This window comes from Pyrus communis, chromosome 3 (assembly GCF_963583255.1).
Source record: "Pyrus communis chromosome 3, drPyrComm1.1, whole genome shotgun sequence".
NCBI classification, from domain to species: Eukaryota; Viridiplantae; Streptophyta; class Magnoliopsida; order Rosales; family Rosaceae; genus Pyrus; species Pyrus communis.
In genome coordinates this window covers 30,328,370-30,349,023 of record NC_084805.1, presented here as the reverse complement: position 1 = coordinate 30,349,023, position 20,654 = coordinate 30,328,370, and the positions used below count along the sequence as shown (strand labels likewise).

Genomic DNA, 20,654 nt, shown 5'->3' with positions numbered 1-20,654 from the left:
GATAGAGGAAAACTTAGAAAGAGACCTTAAGAAAAGATATGAAATACCTGGAGCCAATAGAAAACTTGGTGCAAAACCAAGCGCAGTAGCGTTCGATTCATACAACGACACCACATATTATGTTGTGTTTGCTTGAGTACCCAATACTATGAGTATTATAATCATTAAATCTTGATTTTGAATTTATAATTAAAGATCTAACTATTAAAACATCCGAATATGAATTTCTTAGAACGTCCTTAAAAGATAATCACGGATCCCCTACTTCTGTTCTCAAATATATTGTTTCCATGAAATATCAAACCCAAGAGTATAAGGTATAAGGTTTTTCTTTTTTTAGGTGGTCTTGGAGCATCAATCTTATTGATTGCATAGTCAGTTGCAGATGAAGCAGCTGGCTAGCTTTCACCAGAAAACAAAACAAGGTAGCATTCACCTTCTTCTCCATCTTTCCCCGCTAATTAATTATACTATAGATTACAGAGTAAAAGTCATCAATTTGCCGGGGGCCTCAAACTCATCCGGAGTTGGAGAAAAAAAAAAACCTTTCTCAACGGAATGCATCAACAAAACTGCCCTTCCAATAATTTCTGGTTATATATATATATATATATATATATATATATATGTATGTATGTATGTATGTATGTATGTAACTCTAACTCACAATTGGATTAATTCTTTGTATCTGATCAGCAGGATTTGAAGTCGTCGGATAGTCAAGTTGAACTCGATCGATTTGCACGCATATGTTAATTTGAGTATGTGCATTCCTGAATGATGATGTATAAATTAATTATTGTCAAGTTCTTAGTTAATTTGGTTGTGCCTTCGATCTATATATGTTCAGGACGTCAAGAAAGGATGATGTTTTAAGCGAAAAATACTTCAAACGTTCTTAAAAGTTGATTTTTGTGAAGCTAGATGCACCAAAACCAGATAATATATATACATATGTAATGAGTAGAGCAAAATATTAAGAAAACAAATTGAGTGTTTTATGAATAGTATTTTATATTAAATAAAGGCACAAATCATGTAGTATTTAGATGATCATTTCTTTGTATGACTGTACTAATTAGAGCTTAAGTAAAAGTTACTATGAATTTGTATAAATAAAGTCACAAATCTGGCACAAGTCCAAGGGTAAAACACACATATATCTCTCTTATGTTCCTTCCCACTCTATAATTTATTTCACGATACTTGTATCAGTAAAACAAACATGCATGCTTTGGACTAATAGTGAGGAATAATTCCTCTCTCAAAAAGGTTATCAATAGTTCCTCGCCTTAGACTATCTCCGAGGTGCCTACAATGAAATCCTTATTATAAGACTCTTTCCTGCTTTTAGAGGAATTATCTTCTCGCTATAGGTGTATTTTACTGTAGTATATGAAGTTCTAGAGGAATCAATGAGGATCGTCTCTCTATATTTATTTCTGAAAGTTTTATAGCGATGATTTTCGTTGATACTTTATTTACAATTAGGTTTGTTCTAATTAGATATGGCTTTCTTTGTAGATTCACCATTATCAAGGGCTGGCAGTGCTCTGTACTCGATTGGGGAGAGGTCCCTTGAAGATCAAAGTTTGGACACGTCAACCAAGTAATTCTAAACTCAAATTCATGTTTCAGAGCCTTGATTATATGAACAATTACCATGAAGAATGAACCCAATTTAGTAATTTATAGAATTCTATATCCTGGTTTGGTTATTCGATTATCGTGAATTGCTTGAATTATGGAGTTTGCATGTGCAGTTAGTGACCAAAAATCTGGAAATCAAATAAATAAATCCTAAACAAGAATTCAGGAAGAATTAATTCTCGAGTTGGGTATGAAGCCCAAACCATCAGCCGAGCGCTTGAGCCGAGCCAACAACTGCTCGCGACTGAGTGTTAGGAATCAAACTCGATGGTTTGGTTCAACCTTAACTCTGCAGCAATGGTGTATGGCTGGAGGTAGAAGACATGTATAACAGAAATGGAATAAGCCAAATTCGTAACATATTAAAACATGAGAACGACCGTCGCAATTAAGGGAGGCTTGCCTTGCAAGTCAAGCGGAAACCATAATCCAGCTGGTCCCAATAACAAACCAAAACCATAAAAAGCCCAATAACAACAAAGCTTAACAAATTACAACTTATTAGCCCAAAAGCCCAATTCACAGTCCTAACATCATACCCCCCCTGGAAAAACAACCTCGTCCTCAAGGTTAAAACTGAAATTGTAGAAATCGGGTTTGAAAAATCTTCATAATCTTCCTATGTTGCATCAATCTCCTCCTGGCCAGTCCACTGCACCAGAAGTTGCACTCCAGCTGTATGATTCTTCTTATACATCATTCTGCTCAGCACCTTCAATGGAATGCCATGACTTAGTTCAGAATTAGGACAATCTGGCAGTTGTGTAGTAGATTGCACCAATGCTCCCAGTGCTTCTTCAATGCACTGACATGGAACACTGGATGGATTTTGGACCCACAGGAAGTTTGAGTTTATATGCCATAGGGCCAATCTTCTCCAACACTTCATAAGGACCATAGTATATGGGATGCAGTTTGTGTGAAGTATGTGAAGCTAAGGACTGAAATTGGTAAGGTACCAACTTTAAATACACAAAGTCACCAACCACAAATGTTCTTTCAGTCATATGCTTGTTAGCTTGAACTCTAATTCTATTTTGAGCAATTCCAAGTTACTTTTCAGTATGGAAATAACTTTATCCCTCTCCAACAACCCTTGTTCCACTGTCTCAAGCCTTGCAATGCCCTTTTCATGAGGATTCACATGGGGATGTGCATATCCATAGACCATTTCAAAAGAGGTGAACTTGGAAGATGAACGTATGAAGTGTTGTAACACCATTCAGCCCATGGAAGCCAGGAAGTCCACATCTTGGGTTGAGTGCCTACAAAGCACCTGAGATAAGTTTCTACACATCTGTTAACCACTTATGTTTGTCCATCACTCGGGGGGTGGTAGACAGAGCTTATGCAAAGTTTTGAACCCTGTAGCTTGAAAAACTCTTTCCAAAAAGCGCTAAAAAAATTTAGGTTCCCTATCGCTGACAATGGTTGAGGGCATGCCATGAAATTTGAATACATTTTCAACAAAGGACTGAGCCACTGAAGATACAGTATGGGGATGTGCTAATGAGATGAAGTGGGTGTACTTACTCAATCTGTCAACTACCACCATTATCACAGATTTCCCTTTACTGATAGGAAGACCAACAGTGAAATCCATGCTTATGTCAGACCAAACCTTTTTTGGAATATGCAATAAGCAATAAGGAGAAATGGTTTCATACTTGTTTTGTTGGCAAATATGACATTCAGAGACAAAAGACTTTGATATCACCTCTCATACCAGGCTAATAAAACCCCTTTTTGAGTCTCTGGTAAGTTTGAAAAACCCATTGGTGACTAGCAGCTGGGGTAGAATGATGCTCAGGGATTAGTTTTAACTTCCAATGTAAATGAGGGTTAACCACAATTCTGGATTTATACTTCAACATACCATTATCAAGATGATAATGAGCAAGCTTAGAAGACGAAGTGGCAGAATGAGTAGGTGCGGTGAGTTTTGCTTTTTCTACAGGATCCATTCTTCACCTTCATTGAATCTCCAAAGTTCATCCAAAGTAGGGGTAGGTAATTGAAGAACAAACCATAGAAGGGTCATCCACAGGTTCCATAGCTACATGTAACCTAGATAAGTCATCAGCTACCAAGTTCTCAGGTCTCCTCTTATATTGAATCTCATAAACAAAGCCTAGAAGTTTGGACACCCATTTTTTTTGAAATTAAGTATTGGCTCTCTGATCAAGGAAATATTTTAAGCTATTATGATTTGTCCTGATAATTAAGTGTCTGCCCTGAAAATAGTTGTGCCATTTCCTTGCAGCATGAACAATTGCTATGAGTTCCTTTTCATAAGAAGAGAGTAATTGATTTTTGGGTCTTAGAGCCTTGCTAGAGAAAGCAATAAGCCTTCTACGATGTTGTAGTATTGCACTTATACTAGAGTCTGAAGTATCACATTCAAGTTCAAATAGTAGAGAGAAATTAGGCAAAGCAAGAACCTGAGGTGATGACATTATAGTTTTGAGTTGCTAAAAAGCTGTAGTTGTTGCAGAATTCCAGTGAAACCCATCTTTCTTGGTAAGATGATAGAGTGGTTAGCATATATTCCCATAACCTGGTACAAACTTTCTATAATATCCTATAAGTCCCAAGAAACCTCTCAATTCTTTTACAGTTTTGGGTATTGGCAAATGAATGATGTCTTGAATTTTGTAAGGGTTAGCCTCAACACCATGACCAGATACAATGTGACCAAGGTACTCAATTTTACTTTGACCAAAAACACACTTTTGTTTTTTAACAAAGAGTTGTTCCTGTAAGAGTTCAAAAGTGAGACGTAAATGCTCTAAGTGGTCCTTCGAACTCTTAATGTAGACTAAAATGTTATAAAAAAAGACCAATATAAAGAACTCTAAGATATGGCTTGAAGATGTCATTCATGAGATTTTGGAAAGTGGCAGGGGCATTGGTGAGGCCAATGGCATAATCAAGTACTCATAGTGTCCATGGGTTCGAAATGTAGTTTTTCCGCATCTGCAGGGTGTATTCTAATTTGATGATAACCAGACCATAGGTCCAACTTAAAGAAATATATAGCTCCAAATAACTCATCCAATAAGTCATCAATAAGAGGAATAGGGTATTTGTCCTTAATGGTTAGGGAATTGAGCTCCCTATAGTTCATAAATAGCCTCCAAGTCCATTCTTTCTTTTTGACCAAAAGCACATGAAAGGAAAAGTGATGTGACTATGCCTGATGAACCCTGAGTCTAGTAGTTCCTTCAAAGCCTTTTCAATCTCAGTTTTTTGAAGAGGACCATAGTGATATGGTCTTATGTTAGGGGGTTTGCCCTATGGATCAATGGTATATGTTAATCATGGTCTCTATGTGGAGGCAAGCTGGAAGGGAGGATGATCGTCTCCTCATATTGACCTAATAGAGACTGCAACTCCTGGAGTTGATCATTAGTAAGATTAGAAGCTTCTAACTTCTGGTTCTCCATAGAGTACAAGAACAAACCAAAGTTGGAGCTAAAGATTTCTTTGTCGAGATGCTGCAAGGATATTTTCTGAATAGAAAGAGTGGGTGCAGGACTATGGACCAATTTGTAATGAACATTGGCCTTATCAAACTCCATTGTGAGCAACTAGAAATCCCAAAGAACTGGGCTAACAGAAGATAACCATTGGACACTCAATACTATGTCACAGCCTTTAGAGGAAGGGAAAACTAGTCAACTGAACAGTCATAACCACCCACAGATAATGGAGTGGATTTGTAGCAACCAGAGCTGCTAACTCTACCCCCATCAGTTATCATAACCTCAAATGGTTTAGTGGGTGAAGAAGGCCAACCCTTTTTTTTTAATAATCTGGAGTCCACAAAATTGTGAGTATTGCCATAATCTAACAGAATGATAACTTGTGGGTGAGTGATAATACCCTGAACTTTCATGGTCTGAATGGTTTGCTTGGCAGTGGTACAATAAAAGGCACAGTTACTAAGTTCCATTGCAAGACACTCAGGTAAGGGTTCCTCTACTAAACCTTCCCTAAATTCCTCAGGCAAACCATATCTAACATAAGCAGTTGCTTATGAGCAGCTCTACTCTATTTCTCATCACAAAACCAGCATTCCCCCAACTCTCGTTTTCATTGAATTTTAATGGGAGACAGTTCCTTGACCAACAAGGCACCAGGCTTAGGGTTAGAATTGGGAGTGGTGGTTTGTGGCCTAAAGGTAAAAGGCTACTTAAAAGTGGCGGATCTAAGTTCAGTATGCTTAGGTCAATATGGATAGCTAAAGATATAACATCATGAACAGTTGCAGGACGAAGAAGTTTATCATCAAATTTTAATTCCTTCTTGAGTACCCCCAAGAAACAACTCTTAAGTAATACAAGACCTACATCAGGAGTACGAGTAGCTAATTTACGAAACTTAGCAACATAATCTTTGAGGGTACCTATTTGGCACAATTTGAACAAGGCTTTTGCACAATCCTCAAACTCCGAAGGTCCAAATCACGATAAAATGCCTTAGTGAAATCATCTCACCCAGGCGTAGATTGAAAACAGTCAATTCAACGAAACCATTAAAGTGCGTCCCCCTAAAGATGAAATGAGACAGCTCTGTGGTAATAAGCAAAGAATTGCTCGATCTTGTAGATCCAGGCAAGCGGATCATCCTCAGGGACAAGGAAGGATCCACATAGGGACCTGGGAGGTCCCAAGATCCGTCGGCGATCTTAAATCACTGCTAGAAATTTTTCGGGGACCCCTCGTACTCGAGCATGAGGTCTGTGCAGGTTGCAGTGGCTATTTCTTCTCGGAGAAGATGACCACGCACGGAAAAGAAAGAAAATAGGGACCCTTCCTGTTGTGCTAGGATAGCACCAAACCACGCGGAACCAAATCAAGCTAACCCACAGAAAATATATCAAATGAAATGCAAGAACAATATAGAAAATAACACCAAGATTTTAACGAGGTTCCTCCACAGTCAGTGTAACTGGAGTACGTCCTCGGAGCAGTAGGAGCTCACCCAATAATCCACTATCAACCAAATGAGAGTTTACAAAGTGTTGGCAATCTCACAACCCAAAAGCCCAATACACCCAATAGCTCTCACACACCAAAGAAACAAATAGAGGAAGAAATATAATGAATAATTTCTTCTCTATACATATAGCTCAAAGCTATTACAACAACAACTACTTTGGTGGATGATTACTAACCAATTGAAGCAGCAGCTTCTCTTCTCTCTTTGCAGCTCCTTTAGCTCTCTGCAACTCTCCTTAGCTCTCTGCAAAAGGAGCTCTTTTCTTCTCAGCCGAACAATGAGCTCTCACTCCCTTTTTCTCTACTAAAAAAAGAACTCTTTCTTTTCTCTAGTCTTTATGCCAAAACCAAAGCTCACGGGTGGTGAAGGGAACCAAAACATTTTCAAAAGCAAAGGTCTTTTCCCTCTTTTCCTCCCCAAAACAAGGAAGGTGTTTGCCACCTTTGAATTTGTTTATTCTAAAGTATGGCCACTTGGCCACTTATTCAACAATCTCCACCTTGGCCAAGTTCCGAAAAACGCCATGATAAGCCAAACAACACAATTAACACACAACATCACTCCCAATCACTAGCAAGAGAACAACTCATGCCGAGCCAAATGCTCCAAAACTCCTACTGCTCAACGCCTTCTTTATATAGGCAAAATGTGAGCCAAGTTCAAGCAATGAACAAACTTGGCTACACCAACAACCTTAGTCAACATATCAGTGGGGTTGTCTTTAGTTGGAATCTTCTGAAGAATGATTTCTCCTTCACCAACAACTTCACGAACAAAGTGATAACGCACATCTATGTGCTTGGTCCTCGCATGATGAACCTGATACTTAGCCAAATAAATGGCACTCTGATTATCACAATGCACCTCCACCTGCTTCTGATCAACCCCCAAATCTCTAATCAGCCCATGTATCCAAATGGCCTCCTTTATAGCTTCAGCAACTGCCATATATTCAGACTCTGTAGTAGACAAGGCAACAGACGACTGCAAAATGGACCTCCAACAAACTGGCCCTTTAGCCATAGTAAACACATAGCCTGTAGTAGACTTCCTTCCATCCAGATCACCTGCATAATCTGAATCAACATAACCAACAGCAAAATGACCAATACCAGAGTCATCCCTCTCAAAGCATAAACCAATATCTCGAGTACCATGGAGATACCTCAATATCCACTTAGCTGCATTCCAATGCTCTTTACCAGGATTATGCATATATCGACTCACCATGCCAACTGCATGAGCAATATCCGGTCTAGAGCATACCATTGCATACATCAAACTACCAACCAAATTTGCATATGGTATATTTTTCATTTGTAGCTTCTCTTGATCAGTTTTAGGACATTGTAGAGAACTCAATTTAAAATGAGGAGCCAAAGGGGTACTAACCGGTTTAGTTGAATCATGAACTCCAAACTTCCGAATCAACTTCTCAAGGTATTGTCTTTGATTCAAACAAACCAAACCCTTCTCTCTGTCTCTAGTGATCTCCATGCCAAGGATCTTCTTTGCTTCTCCAAGATCCTTCATCTCGAACTCATTTTTCATTTGCTTCTTCAATTTCTCAATCTCTTCAACATTATTTGAGGCAATCAACATATCATCAACATATATCAACAAATAAATGAAAGACCCATCTTGCAACTTCTTGAAGTACACACAATGATCATATTGACTTCTAGAATAATTTTGGCCTCTCATAAATTTATCAAACCTCAAATACCATTGTCTTGGAGATTGCTTCAAGCCATAAAGTGATTTCTTCAACTTGCAAAACAAATTTTCTTTCCCTTTCACTATATACCCATCCGGTTGACACATATAGATCTCTTCATTCAAATCACCATGTAGGAAAGCCGTTTTCACATCGAGTTGCACAAGTTCAAGATCATATTGTGCAACAAGAGCTAACATAATACGAATTGAGGAGTGCTTCACAACTGGAGAAAATATTTCGTTGTAGTCAATGCCCTCCTTTTGTGCATACCCTTTAGCAACTAATCTTGCTTTGAATCTCACATTGCTTTTCTTATCAGCATCTTCCTTCTTGGCATACACCCATTTGCAACCAATAGCTTTCTTACCCTTAGGCAATTTAGCTAACTCCCAAGTCTTGTTTTTCATGAGAGAATTCATCTCGTCACCCATGGCATTGCACCACTTCTCCTTTTCTTCACTCTCAATGGCTTCCTCAAAATTGGATGGAATCTCATCAGTGATAATAGGAAGAGCAAAAGCAACATAGTCACTATACCGAGCTGGCTTGGTAATATTTCTCTTTCCTCTGTTCTTAGCAATAGACTCTTGAGGTGAAACTTGCTCTTCAACTTGAATAGAATCTTCAAGTTCAACTTCTTCAACATCCTCATGGTCTCCCACTTCTTCACTTGTAGTAGCTTTGACATCAGCGGAAATAGGATTTGAAGTACTAGAGGCAACTTTCTCAAGCTCCACCTGTTGGACATCTTTCACATTCTTTTCAGAGTCTCTGAACATATTTTCTTCATCAAATGTCACATCTCTGCTGATTACAAGTTTCTTCATCTCCGGGCACCATAACCTGTAACCTTTGACACCACTACTAAAACCAAGAAAGATAGCCTTTTTGGCTCTAGGATCAAGTTTATTTTCAGTTACATGAAAATAAGCAGGTGAACCAAAAATACGAATATAATCATAATCAGTAGAAGGTTTTCCAGTCCATACCTCCATTTGCGTCTTACCCTGAACAGCAGCTGAGGGTAACCGGTTGATGATGTGACATGCATAAGTAACTGCCTCTGCCCAAAACGACTTGCTCAAACCCGACTGAGACAACATGCATCTAACCTTCTCAAGCAAGGTTCGATTCAATCTTTCTGCAACTCCATTTTGTTGTGGAGTTCCCCGGACACTAAAATGTCTCACAATCCCTTCCTCTTTGCAAACTTTAAAGAAAGGGTCGGATGTGTATTCACCACCATTATCCGATCTCAAAATCTTAATCTTTCTCCCAGTCTGGTTCTCAACCATTTTCTTCCAACCCAAGAAAATGCTCAACACCTCACTCTTGTGCTTCATAGTGTAGACCCAAGACCTTCTTGAATAATCATCAACAAAGGTCACGAACCAATGTCTACCACTCAAAGAGGGAGTCTTTGTAGGACCCCAAACATCCGAATGCACATAATCAAGAATGCCCTTCGTCTGATGTACAGCAGTACCAAACTTTACTCTAGTTTGCTTTCCCAAGACACAATGCTCGCAGAAATCAAGCTTACAAGTCGTGGCACCTTTTAGAAGACCTTGTTTCACAAGCCCTTGTAGAGCTTTCTCACCGGCATGGCCTAATCTCATATGCCACAATCTAGTAGTATCAGAATCGGATGTGCCCATATTTTCTGAGACTACAGATGCTTCACCTGTCACAGTGCTTCCTTGCAATAAATACAAATGGCCACATCGAGGAGCTTTCATCACAACAAGTGCACCATAAGTCACCTTCAATGTCTGCCCATCTGAATGAAACCTGAAGCCCTTGGCTTCCAAAGTTCCCAAAGAAATAAGATTTTTCTTCAAATTCGGTACATACCGAACACCTGTCAACTCTTTAACCATGCCATCATGCAACTTCAAACGAACTGTACCAATCCCTTTTGTTGTGCAAGGATTGTCATCTCCCATGAACACAACACCGCCATCAAACTCTTTCAAGCTTGAAAACCAATCCTTGTGAGGAGTCATATGATGAGTACAACCCGTATCCAACACCCACTTAGTAGCACAATCAAATGATGAGGAAGAGGTTAAAGCAAAATCAGAAAAATCAGTTTCAACCTCAGCAACATTAGCTTCAGAGCTTTCTTTTCCTTTGGTCTTCAACCTAGGACAATCTTTCTTCCAATGACCCTTATTATGACAAAAAACACATTCATCCCTTTCCAAAGGTTTTCTACCTTTAGAGTTTCCTCTAGGTCGAGACTGTGATTTTTTCCTACTAGAAGACGATCTTCTCTCCGATGATCTACCTCTAACAAATAAAGCTTCCGAGGTACTATCATGATTTTTATCTCTATGCCTCATTTCATAATTCATCAAGGCATTTGACACATCTTCAAATTTCACAGTTTCTTTACCATGCATAATAGTGGTAACAAAATGCTCATAAGAGTCCGGCAAGGAATTCAACAATATTAAGGCCTTATCTTCATCCTTAATATCCTCATCTAAATTTAACAAGTCGGCAATCAACTTATTAAAAGCATCAAGGTGTCTAATCATTTTTGTACCTTCTTTGTATTGGAAGCGGTAGAGCTTTTTCTTCAAGTGTAGCCGGTTCTCTGCACTCTTCGTCATATACTTGTCTTCCAATTTTTGCCACAACACACTTGCCAAAGTCTCCTGCATCACAAAATACTTCTGAGTTTTTGCAAGGCACAACCGAATTGAAGAGCAAGCCCACAAATTTAATTTCTCCCATTCCAGTTTCGACATAGCTTCAGGCTTCTCTCCCAAGGCGGCAAGAAGATCTTGTTGAGCCAACACATCTTTGACCTCACATTGCCACATCCCAAAGTTGTTTGTGCCATCAAACTTTTCAACTTCGAAATTTGCATTTTGCACCGTAGTTCTTGCAAATCCGGAGCTGCTTCCAAAAGGATTCTCATCCTGCCCGTCTGACATTTTTTGGCAATTAGACAGTACCCAAGAGCAACCAGTGCTCTGATACCAATTGTTGTGCTAGGATAGCACCAAACCACGCGGAACCAAATCAAGCTAACCCACAGAAAATATATCAAATGAAATGCAAGAACAATATAGAAAATAACACCAAGATTTTAACGAGGTTCCTCCACAGTCAGTGTAACTGGAGTACGTCCTCGGAGCAGTAGGAGCTCACCCAATAATCCACTATCAACCAAATGAGAGTTTACAAAGTGTTGGCAATCTCACAACCCAAAAGCCCAATACACCCAATAGCTCTCACACACCAAAGAAACAAATAGAGGAAGAAATATAATGAATAATTTCTTCTCTATACATATAGCTCAAAGCTATTACAACAACAACTACTTTGGTGGATGATTACTAACCAATTGAAGCAGCAGCTTCTCTTCTCTCTTTGCAGCTCCTTTAGCTCTCTGCAACTCTCCTTAGCTCTCTGCAAAAGGAGCTCTTTTCTTCTCAGCCGAACAATGAGCTCTCACTCCCTTTTTCTCTACTAAAAAAAGAACTCTTTCTTTTCTCTAGTCTTTATGCCAAAAACCAAAGCTCACGGGTGGTGAAGGGAACCAAAACATTTTCAAAAGCAAAGGTCTTTTCCCTCTTTTCCTCCCCAAAACAAGGAAGGTGTTTGCCACCTTTGAATTTGTTTATTCTAAAGTATGGCCACTTGGCCACTTATTCAACACTTCCAACCTCTCTCCTCCTTGCTTCTGCCATGTTGTCATCCATTAGTGCCACCCACTTCTCCTCCAACATTTCTCTGTCGTCTGGCGGACAATACACATGCCCAAATTTCCCCAAATTATTTCAACCACCTTAGTAATTTTTCTTATGGGTGAAATATCCTACATAAGTTTAGTAAGATGGATATGATCTTCATGGGTTGGTGGAATTTGGGGGTGTAGCTGCCATGGCTTCGGGAGAATGGGGAGGGAGGCGGTTGGTGGAGGTATGACAGCTATGTTCTTAGTGAGAGAGAATGTGGATGTTTGGAAACTAGGAAAAGAGAAAAATGGTGTGTTTGGTTAGAAAGATAGTGGAAGTTTGGGGAGAATTTTATTTGACCGGTGTTTTAAATTTAGTGATCCATATTAGATAATCAATAACTTAGGTACTCTCTATTAACTTATGAAACCTCGTAATAGACACTTGAATTATAATTTTATAATTTGTAATATTGTTTTGCATATGATTTTTGATCTTTATTATTGGGACTCTCAAGTTTAAAAACCTGAACCCGCCACTGCTCAGGAGGAATTTAGGAAAATCAATGTGAAGTTGGAAGGGCCGGTGGTTATTAGGCCCTCTCATATCGTGAATCTCATGACGCGGAGTGCGAAGAGGGTCGATGGCTGGAGGATCGGCCGAATCTGGAAGGATCGATCGGATCTGGCAGAATCGCAGGAGGAACTGGGTTAGAGGAAGATCCATAGCCCATAACACAAGTTACTTCGCAGCAGAATTGCTCGAAATACATCGGCAACTTCCCATTTAACGCCTCGGAGATGGTGACATAGATATTGGCGACATAAGCCACTAACACAACAACACGCTCATCTATTACTGAAAATCAAGTGGTAGTAGTGTGGCAGGTATACAATGAAGGGTAACCAGGACCGAGAGGGTGATCCCAATGTTAGGAATCAAACCGGATGGTCTGATTCAACCTTAACTCTGCAACAATGGTGTATGGCTGGAGGTAGAAGAAAACAAACTCTATTATTCTTAAAATAACCTCTAATAAATATCTAATATTATAAACTTATCTCTTAGAAAAAAGAATATAATCAAATAATATATAAATCTAAAATTAAGGATACAATCATGATCGAATTTTACCTGCTTCATTTAACATAAGAAAAACACATGATTGTTTTATATCAAGAAAAATGTTTTACATGACATACATTTTTTTGAATACGTGATTCAAAATAAAAAAAAAAAATCTTGAAATTTAAATTGCAAAAATGTCTTACAGTAAACCAATTAAAAAAGAAAAAAAAATATATAAATTGTGGATGAGCACTGCACCAAGTTCAATTTTCGTCAAACTCCTTAGGAGTTAAAATCGCGCCTAACCTATTAGTTTTATATATCTTTTAAGGTCTTTACCAGTTATTTTATAAATGAGCAAACTTGTAATTAAAAAGTAGATGGGAAGATAAGACAATAGAATGGGAATAACAAAACTCTAATAATAAAGCTATTTTTTGTGATAAATAGACAACTCAAGATTTAAATAATATTAAAATAAATGAACTAGGATGAATTGACAAAAAATGTTTTAAGGGGATTGCAAAAAGGCCCACAGGCTTGGGTATCCGCATATGCCGGACCCTAATGGGGTGGTTATGGATGACAATAAACGGTTATGGGGCGGGTTTGGAATTTTCAAAAAAAAAAACTCGGGGTGGATATATATGGAATGGAGCGGTGGTGGTATTGCAAAACCCGACCCGAACAGATATACATATAATTAAAGTGAAACTAATGAAAATGGTTTGAAAAATTTGAGTTTTAACGAAAATGACAAAATAAAGGGTAAAATGAATAGTACCATGATTGACTTTTTAGTGTAAAAATGTGATTTTTCGTTAAATTGAACAATACCGAGAGTTTATCGTTAAAATTCCCTATAATTAATTAGGGTAATATTCCTTTATTATTCTTAAGTATTATGATTTGCAATACATCAAGTTTTTATTTTATTTATTTTTTATTTATTTCAGTCTCATATCTAAAATTAAGTTTTTCTCCAAGCTTCAAATCTCTGTTAGATTAATCATTAGTAACTCCGTTAAAGTGTGATATGGCTTCCACGTGGATGATGACTCTGCATCCACGTGTTACTGTGGTCCCACGTCAATATTAAATTAAAAAATAAGAAAGAAAAAATCTGAAATTCCTGACCCAACTGGGTTCTTCGTTGTTCTTACGCTGACGAGCACCACCCACATCATCATCAATAACTTCGCGGCCATCATCCATTGCATCAACCCCAATCAAAACTTCATCCGCTATCGGGTCCCGACTTCTGAATCTCCTTTTTCTTATCAAAATGGGATGCGGGGGTAGAGCAGCAACGCCGACAAATGCAAGAGATTGGAAAGCCGTTAGACAGAGTCAACAAATAAGGAGTCGACGGGAAAATTTTAATTTTCTATTTTCTCAAGAAAAAATTTAATTTTTTAATTGTCCACGTAAAAACCGTACCAACACTTCAATAAGTTATTAACGGTCAACCTAATTGGGAAGCATGGGTATAGCAGCGACGGCGGCAAATGCAAGAGATTGTAAAGCCGTTCAAGCGGAGTCAGCACGCAAAGAGTCGACAAGAAAAATTTTAATTTTAATTTTGTAAAAATAAAAATAATTGTTTTATATAAAAAAATAATGTTTTAATTGTCTACGTGGAGCCAAAGTACTATGTGGATACACAATTATTGTCCACATAAGAGCCGTGCCACACTTTAACAAAGTTATTAACGGTCAACCTAACGGAAATATGAAATTGAGAGGAAAACATAACGTTAGGTATGAGACTGGGATGAAAAACACTTGATGTATAAAAATTTAAAAACCACGGTACTTCAGGGTAGTAAAGTGATAATTATCCATTTAATTATTAGTACAATTCTTATAAATTATGTTTGTGACTCCTCCGCTTTATTGGTTATGCATTGTCTCATATTTCCTTGCTATTATAATTGTGTGGAGTTTTTCTTTTGAAGTTACTTACTTTGTTATTATCTTTTTTGATTTACATACTTACGCTAGTCGATCATTGATTATCTTGTATTGCATAATCAATATTTCGAGATTAGTTTTTTTTTTATCATAGGCGGGTTAGTTGATGTTGGTTTAAAACATCTTCAAAGGAGATGTTAAATTTTAAACATCAAAATGATAATTGATAGCTTATGCGGCAATTTGATATTTTGTACAATATTTTGCTCCACCCAATATGTTAAGTAATAATGTCATTTAATAATTTTTTTTATTTTTTTGTGGAGTCCAATGATTAAGGCAATCAATCAAATATTTCAAAAACATAACACATTTATTATATATTATATTAATCTATCAAAATATCATTTAATAAATTTGACATCTGCTGTCAAATTTGATAGCAAAATGCTTTGCCTTCAAATGATTCAGCGTCACCTAAGAAATTGAAGGCTCGGTTGGAGAGAGTTTACTGCCATTTTTTACTGTTGTATACTTATGTGGTAATTTTAATATCTTCTTCGAAGATACTCTTAGAGTGCACCTCCCCACGGAGGTGGGGATGTGGAATCCCCGTTTAAAAAGAATATTTATGAATGTTGTTATGAAAAAAAAAAAGTCACCAACGGAGGCAGGGATGGAGGTGAACTCCCCCGTCGCCCTGCCTCGTTGTCATTCTAATGTTTTTGGGGAACAGATTAATAAACCTTAGCGCAGACCCAATTAAAAACTAGTGAAAAAACGTATGGAAAGTTTGTTGGACATGGTTCTCAACGACTGTTAAAAAACTTAAAAAAAAATCAATGAAAGATGCGTCTTTGGCTGTTTGGTTTTATATTAGTGAGACTTGAGAGCAGATTCGTATAATAAGAAAAACTGCGATAACAGATTTCGCATACAACTATTGATTCCCTAATTCGTTTGAGACCTGGGTTCTTTGTTGGGACAGAAGCCCAGTCAGTTTTTCAAGTTTTTCTTCGAGTCAACAATGGTGAAACTCCACTTGACGTGTGTATGAGATGTGAAGCTCCACTTAACTACTAAAAAATTAAGAAATCATTGAAGCCAATAATAACAAAGAAGCTGAATAAGCCATCACCTTGATCTTTATTCAAAGACATATCCTGTAAAGCATTACAAACTAAGTTCCTTGCTAAAGAGGATCCTTTGGCTCACTCTTATGGATCATTCCAATTATTAAAAAAAATGAGCTATTTGCTTGAAGCAAGATATAATTGGAAAAAAAAAAGGGATTGTAATTCAATTAGTAAGCTATATTTTATGTATATAAAATTTAAGCTAGTTAACCATGGTTAATCCATCAACTCGTGGTGTACTCTAAGAATGGTGGTAACGATCACCACCTAGTAATTAAGAGTGAGTAGCAAATTCATATCCTATATTAAGTGTAATTGTGTGAACTAGATTGAGAAATCTTATAGGGTTTAGTTTGGGGTCAAGTAAAGCCCACCATCAATTAGTATAAATGAAAGGGCAAGACTAAGGTGAAAACACACATCACAAACCTTTGGTCCATATTCTGAACAAGGATGGCCTCCCATGTCCTCCTTAATTTTTTGGGTAGTGAAGGGGGCGACGCTTGGCACTTGATGCAGCGTCTTTAGCATTTGTTCCCCTCTTCTCTGCTTTCTGTTTGTTTCCTTTGGTTGTTGCCTCTTGGTAGGCCTCCCTGTGTTTTTGGCTCCGGCCTTGGTTTTAATATAACCTCTCTTTATTCAAAAAAATGAAAACCCTTGATCCCCTCTTCTCTTTCATTCCGTCCCTCTCACTCACTCTATAATTTATTTCACAATACAGTCTAACATTTAAAAATAACAGTTTTACTATTATTAAGGGGGATGTCATCTTATTCGTTTGTTATTATTATTATTATAAGAAATATTTTACATTAATTTACATTAAGAAAAAGAAAATAATTTAAATCCGAGACACAATGAGTTTTTTTTTTTTTTTTTTTTGAAAAAAACCATATTATCTACACTAAGGGGGAATGGGTGGGCTTAGCCTCATAATGAGCTAGCAATAATGTGGTTCAAATTCGGCTTTGGGGAGAATCGAACCTAAGACCTCTCACAAGTGAAGAGGAATACCACTAAAATGTAGTATTAAGTGACAAGACACAATGAGTTGAAGTGGAAGATTCTACAATTCACCACTTGCAATTTTCCAACTTATTCTATGCTAAAATGTTATCGTATAGATTTTATCTATTTTAATTGTCATAAATAGTTATAAATATAATATAACCAAGAGCGAAATGTGTAAAAATGTAACAGATCGATGACGATGCTAATAGCTCTGGTTCAGGCCGTAACAGCAAAAGCAGTCAGTGCTGCAGCGCACGAAGCTCAGTTCTGTTTTAATTTCAAAAGTGAGCTTGAGAAGATGAAGAAATGGCTTGGAAAAATGAATTGCTTAGTTGTCGACGCAGATAAGAACCTGAAACTGTCCGATCAGGAAACGATCAAGAAATATTTGAGTGAGCTAAGGGAAGTGATTTATGAAGCCGACAACGCATTGACGGATTGCCTGATTAGGGAGGAAAAAAAGAAGAAAAATAAGTTCTTCTCATGCTTGTTGCCTCTGGATCCGGTTTTCCCGCATAAGATGGGCAGGAGGTTGACAAACATTAATTCTGATATGAGGGACGTGCATGACGAGTTGGTCAAGTATTTGAGTGCATCAGCTGCTGCACAACATAGTAGTATGAGCCAACCCATCAGCAGCAGCAGGCCATTTGTTTGTTCACTAAACCCACATAAGACATATGGATTGGATGGGGACATAGAAAAGTTGAAAGGGTGGATACTTAACGGCGACGAGAAGGAACAAGCAATGAACTGCATTGGCATTGTGGGGATGGGGGGCTTGGGGAAAACCACCCTTGCTCAAAAACTCTTTAACGATTCTCAAATCTTGGCTCACTTTGAAAAGACAATGTGGGTGTGTGTCTCGGAAAATTTCTGCGAGCGGGGGATCCTGAAGAAGTTACTCAACAAAGTTAACGTAGAAACGTCTTCCTTGGATAGTGATGAAATATTGCGCAGACTCATTAATGTCCTTAACGGTAAATCCTATCTTATTGTCCTGGATGATGTGTGGCCTTACAGAAACAAATCAGATTGGTTGAACGACCTGTGCTCCAAGCTACCAACATCAGTTAGTAAATCCAGCTGCATCATTATTACCACCAGGAATGAACACGTTGCACAAACAATGGTTCTTAGAAACACACAAATTCATTACCATAAACCTCTGAAGAACGAAGACAGCTGGGATTTATTCAGTGAATATGCATTTCGAAAAAGCAAGGGAGAATGCCCTGGTGATCATTTTAAAGATGTCTCCGTGAATATCTTGAAGAAATGTGGTGGCCTTCCTCTGGCAATAAAAACTTTAGGAAGCTTATTGTCTGAGAAGGTTGGTTCTCCTTCAGAATGGACAGACATTTCGGACAAATTCCATGAACTCACAAAAGAAGGAAAAACTGACTCTGTCATCAACTCTCTGCAGTTAAGCTATGATGAACTTCCATTTACCAGTCTTAAGCAATGCCTATTGTGTCTCTCCATTTATCCTGAAGACTTTGAGATAGATGCTGAACAGTTGATTCACTGGTGGGTTGGGGAGGGCCTCGTCCAGCAACAGGGCTCAAACACAGCTATAGAATTAGGATATAAATATCTCGCAGAACTAGTGAATAGATGCCTGCTGGAACTAGTGGATCGGCGATGGTACGATGGGAAAGTTTATAAGTGCAAGATACACGATATGGTGCGGGAGGTAATTATCAAGATTGCGGGAGAGGAGGCATTTTGCATCTTCAATGAGCAAGGAAAGCTAATGCAGAAACATGAGCAAGATGAGCAAAAGCCACGATGGTTCCGTATCAGCGAAGACATGGATGATGACGAGAAGGAACTAGAAGATAATCCAAAGTTGAGGACATTTTTTCTCATGTCAAGCCCTCCTAATAACTTTGGCAAGAATTTTAGGTTCCTGGAGTCCCTCAGGGTGTTGGACTTGTCTTACTCTAAAGTTGTCGAAGATAGCAGCAGCCTGTCTCCAGGTAGAACGTACTTTAAATTCTTCATCATGCTTTCTAATTTCGATCGATTGAGTGTGTGCACTTGTGTATGTGATGTTTGTGCATATAAAAACGATTATCACAAGCCTCTTTTCTTCCTTTATGCACGCCCACTTTATTTATGACCTTTGATAGAATAAATCAAAGGAAAAAAATAAACATGAGTGTGTATAAGAAGAAGAGACATGTAGAAATCATTTTCCACAAACAAAAACAAAAACAAAAAACGAAACAAAACAAAATATTCCATCTCACATGTTTTATTTAACAGTGACGTGCGCTGAGGATCTCTTCAGAGATATCAGTTCTCTCCAACGCTTAGCATGTCTAAACTTGAGTGGAACTCAGATACGGGAAGTCACGTCTTCAATTAAGAAACTGCTTAACCTCCAGCTTTTGGTGTTGAAAGGATGCAAAGAACTAGTCAAAATACACCAATCAATCAAATGTTTGAAGAGGCTCATTGTCTTGGACCTTGGAGATTGTCCCCTTGTTTGCCTACCCAAGGGTCTAGGAAGCCTCTGTCTTCTACAAGAACTCACCGGATTCAAGGTGGTGAATCCGGCCAAAACACAAGGTTGCGCCCTTCGTGAGCTCAGCGAACTAAAGCAGCTAAGAGTTCTTCGAATTGTCCTAAGTGCTGACACTGAAATCTCCCAAGACGAAATGGGTATCCTATCAAGAATCAGCAATCTCAAGGTCCTTACCATTGACGCTGAAGAATGTAAAGAACGGGAAACTTTGGGAAAGTTAGACGGGCTTAAGATGCCTCCAAATCTCAGGGAGCTGTATGTAAGGAATTATCATTCCAAAACAATGCCCAACTGGTTTCATCCGGCCAAGCTTTCTAGATTGCAGTATCTCTGTGTCGAGAATTGTGACATTGTGAGACTGACCAGTGACGAGTCCCCTTGGAAAAATGTTGAGGGTTTGTGTTTGAAGTTGCTGAGGTTTGAGGAAGATTGGGAGAACTTGAGGAAAATTATGCCTGCACTTCGCTACATGGAGATTAGCAGTTGTTTCGAGTTCAAAAATTTTCCCTGCTCGGTTGGCCAGCGAGGAGTTTGGACAAAGCAAAGTTGATCAGTATAGAGTGATCAATAACAGCCCAGAAAATCACCATCTCCATGGAAGCCTCCGATCATTGGTTTATCTTGGTTACTCTAGCCTTAAACTTTGTATGCGAGTTATATATTGGTGTGCTGTTAAAAGTTAAATTTGCATGGGATGTAATGTATGATTAGAGATTATGTGGTGATATGATCTAGTATAATAAGCAAAAATGTATATGCATTAGTAGTAGTTTATTTATTTGATTGGTTTAAAGTTAATTTGATTGATATACATATTCACTCATGTTTATAAGGTTGACCATCATGGAGTTCAAATATAAAATGTAATTTAAAGTTGTGTTTCGAATTCATATAGGTATCTTAGTTACTGATAGACTCACAAATGA

The 20,654-nt window shown here is 38.1% G+C and overlaps 1 protein-coding gene across 2 annotated transcripts; it reads left to right on the top strand.

The window, feature by feature from the left end:
- The first annotated feature begins 297 nt into the window (after positions 1-297).
- On the top strand, positions 298-20,558 carry LOC137729517 (disease resistance RPP13-like protein 4). 2 transcript variants are annotated; one of them, XM_068468484.1, is made up of 5 exons: positions 298-425; positions 700-761; positions 1,525-1,609; positions 17,385-19,177; positions 19,467-20,558. In XM_068468484.1, the coding sequence occupies exons 4-5, from the start codon at positions 17,389-17,391 to the stop codon at positions 20,276-20,278; spliced, it is 2,601 nt and encodes an 866-aa protein (XP_068324585.1). In that variant the 5' UTR covers positions 298-425; positions 700-761; positions 1,525-1,609; positions 17,385-17,388; the 3' UTR covers positions 20,279-20,558. The 2 variants fall into 2 exon arrangements, with proteins under 2 accessions (XP_068324585.1, XP_068324586.1); XM_068468485.1 differs by having other exon boundaries at positions 304-425; positions 697-761.
- The last annotated feature ends 96 nt before the right edge of the window (positions 20,559-20,654 follow it).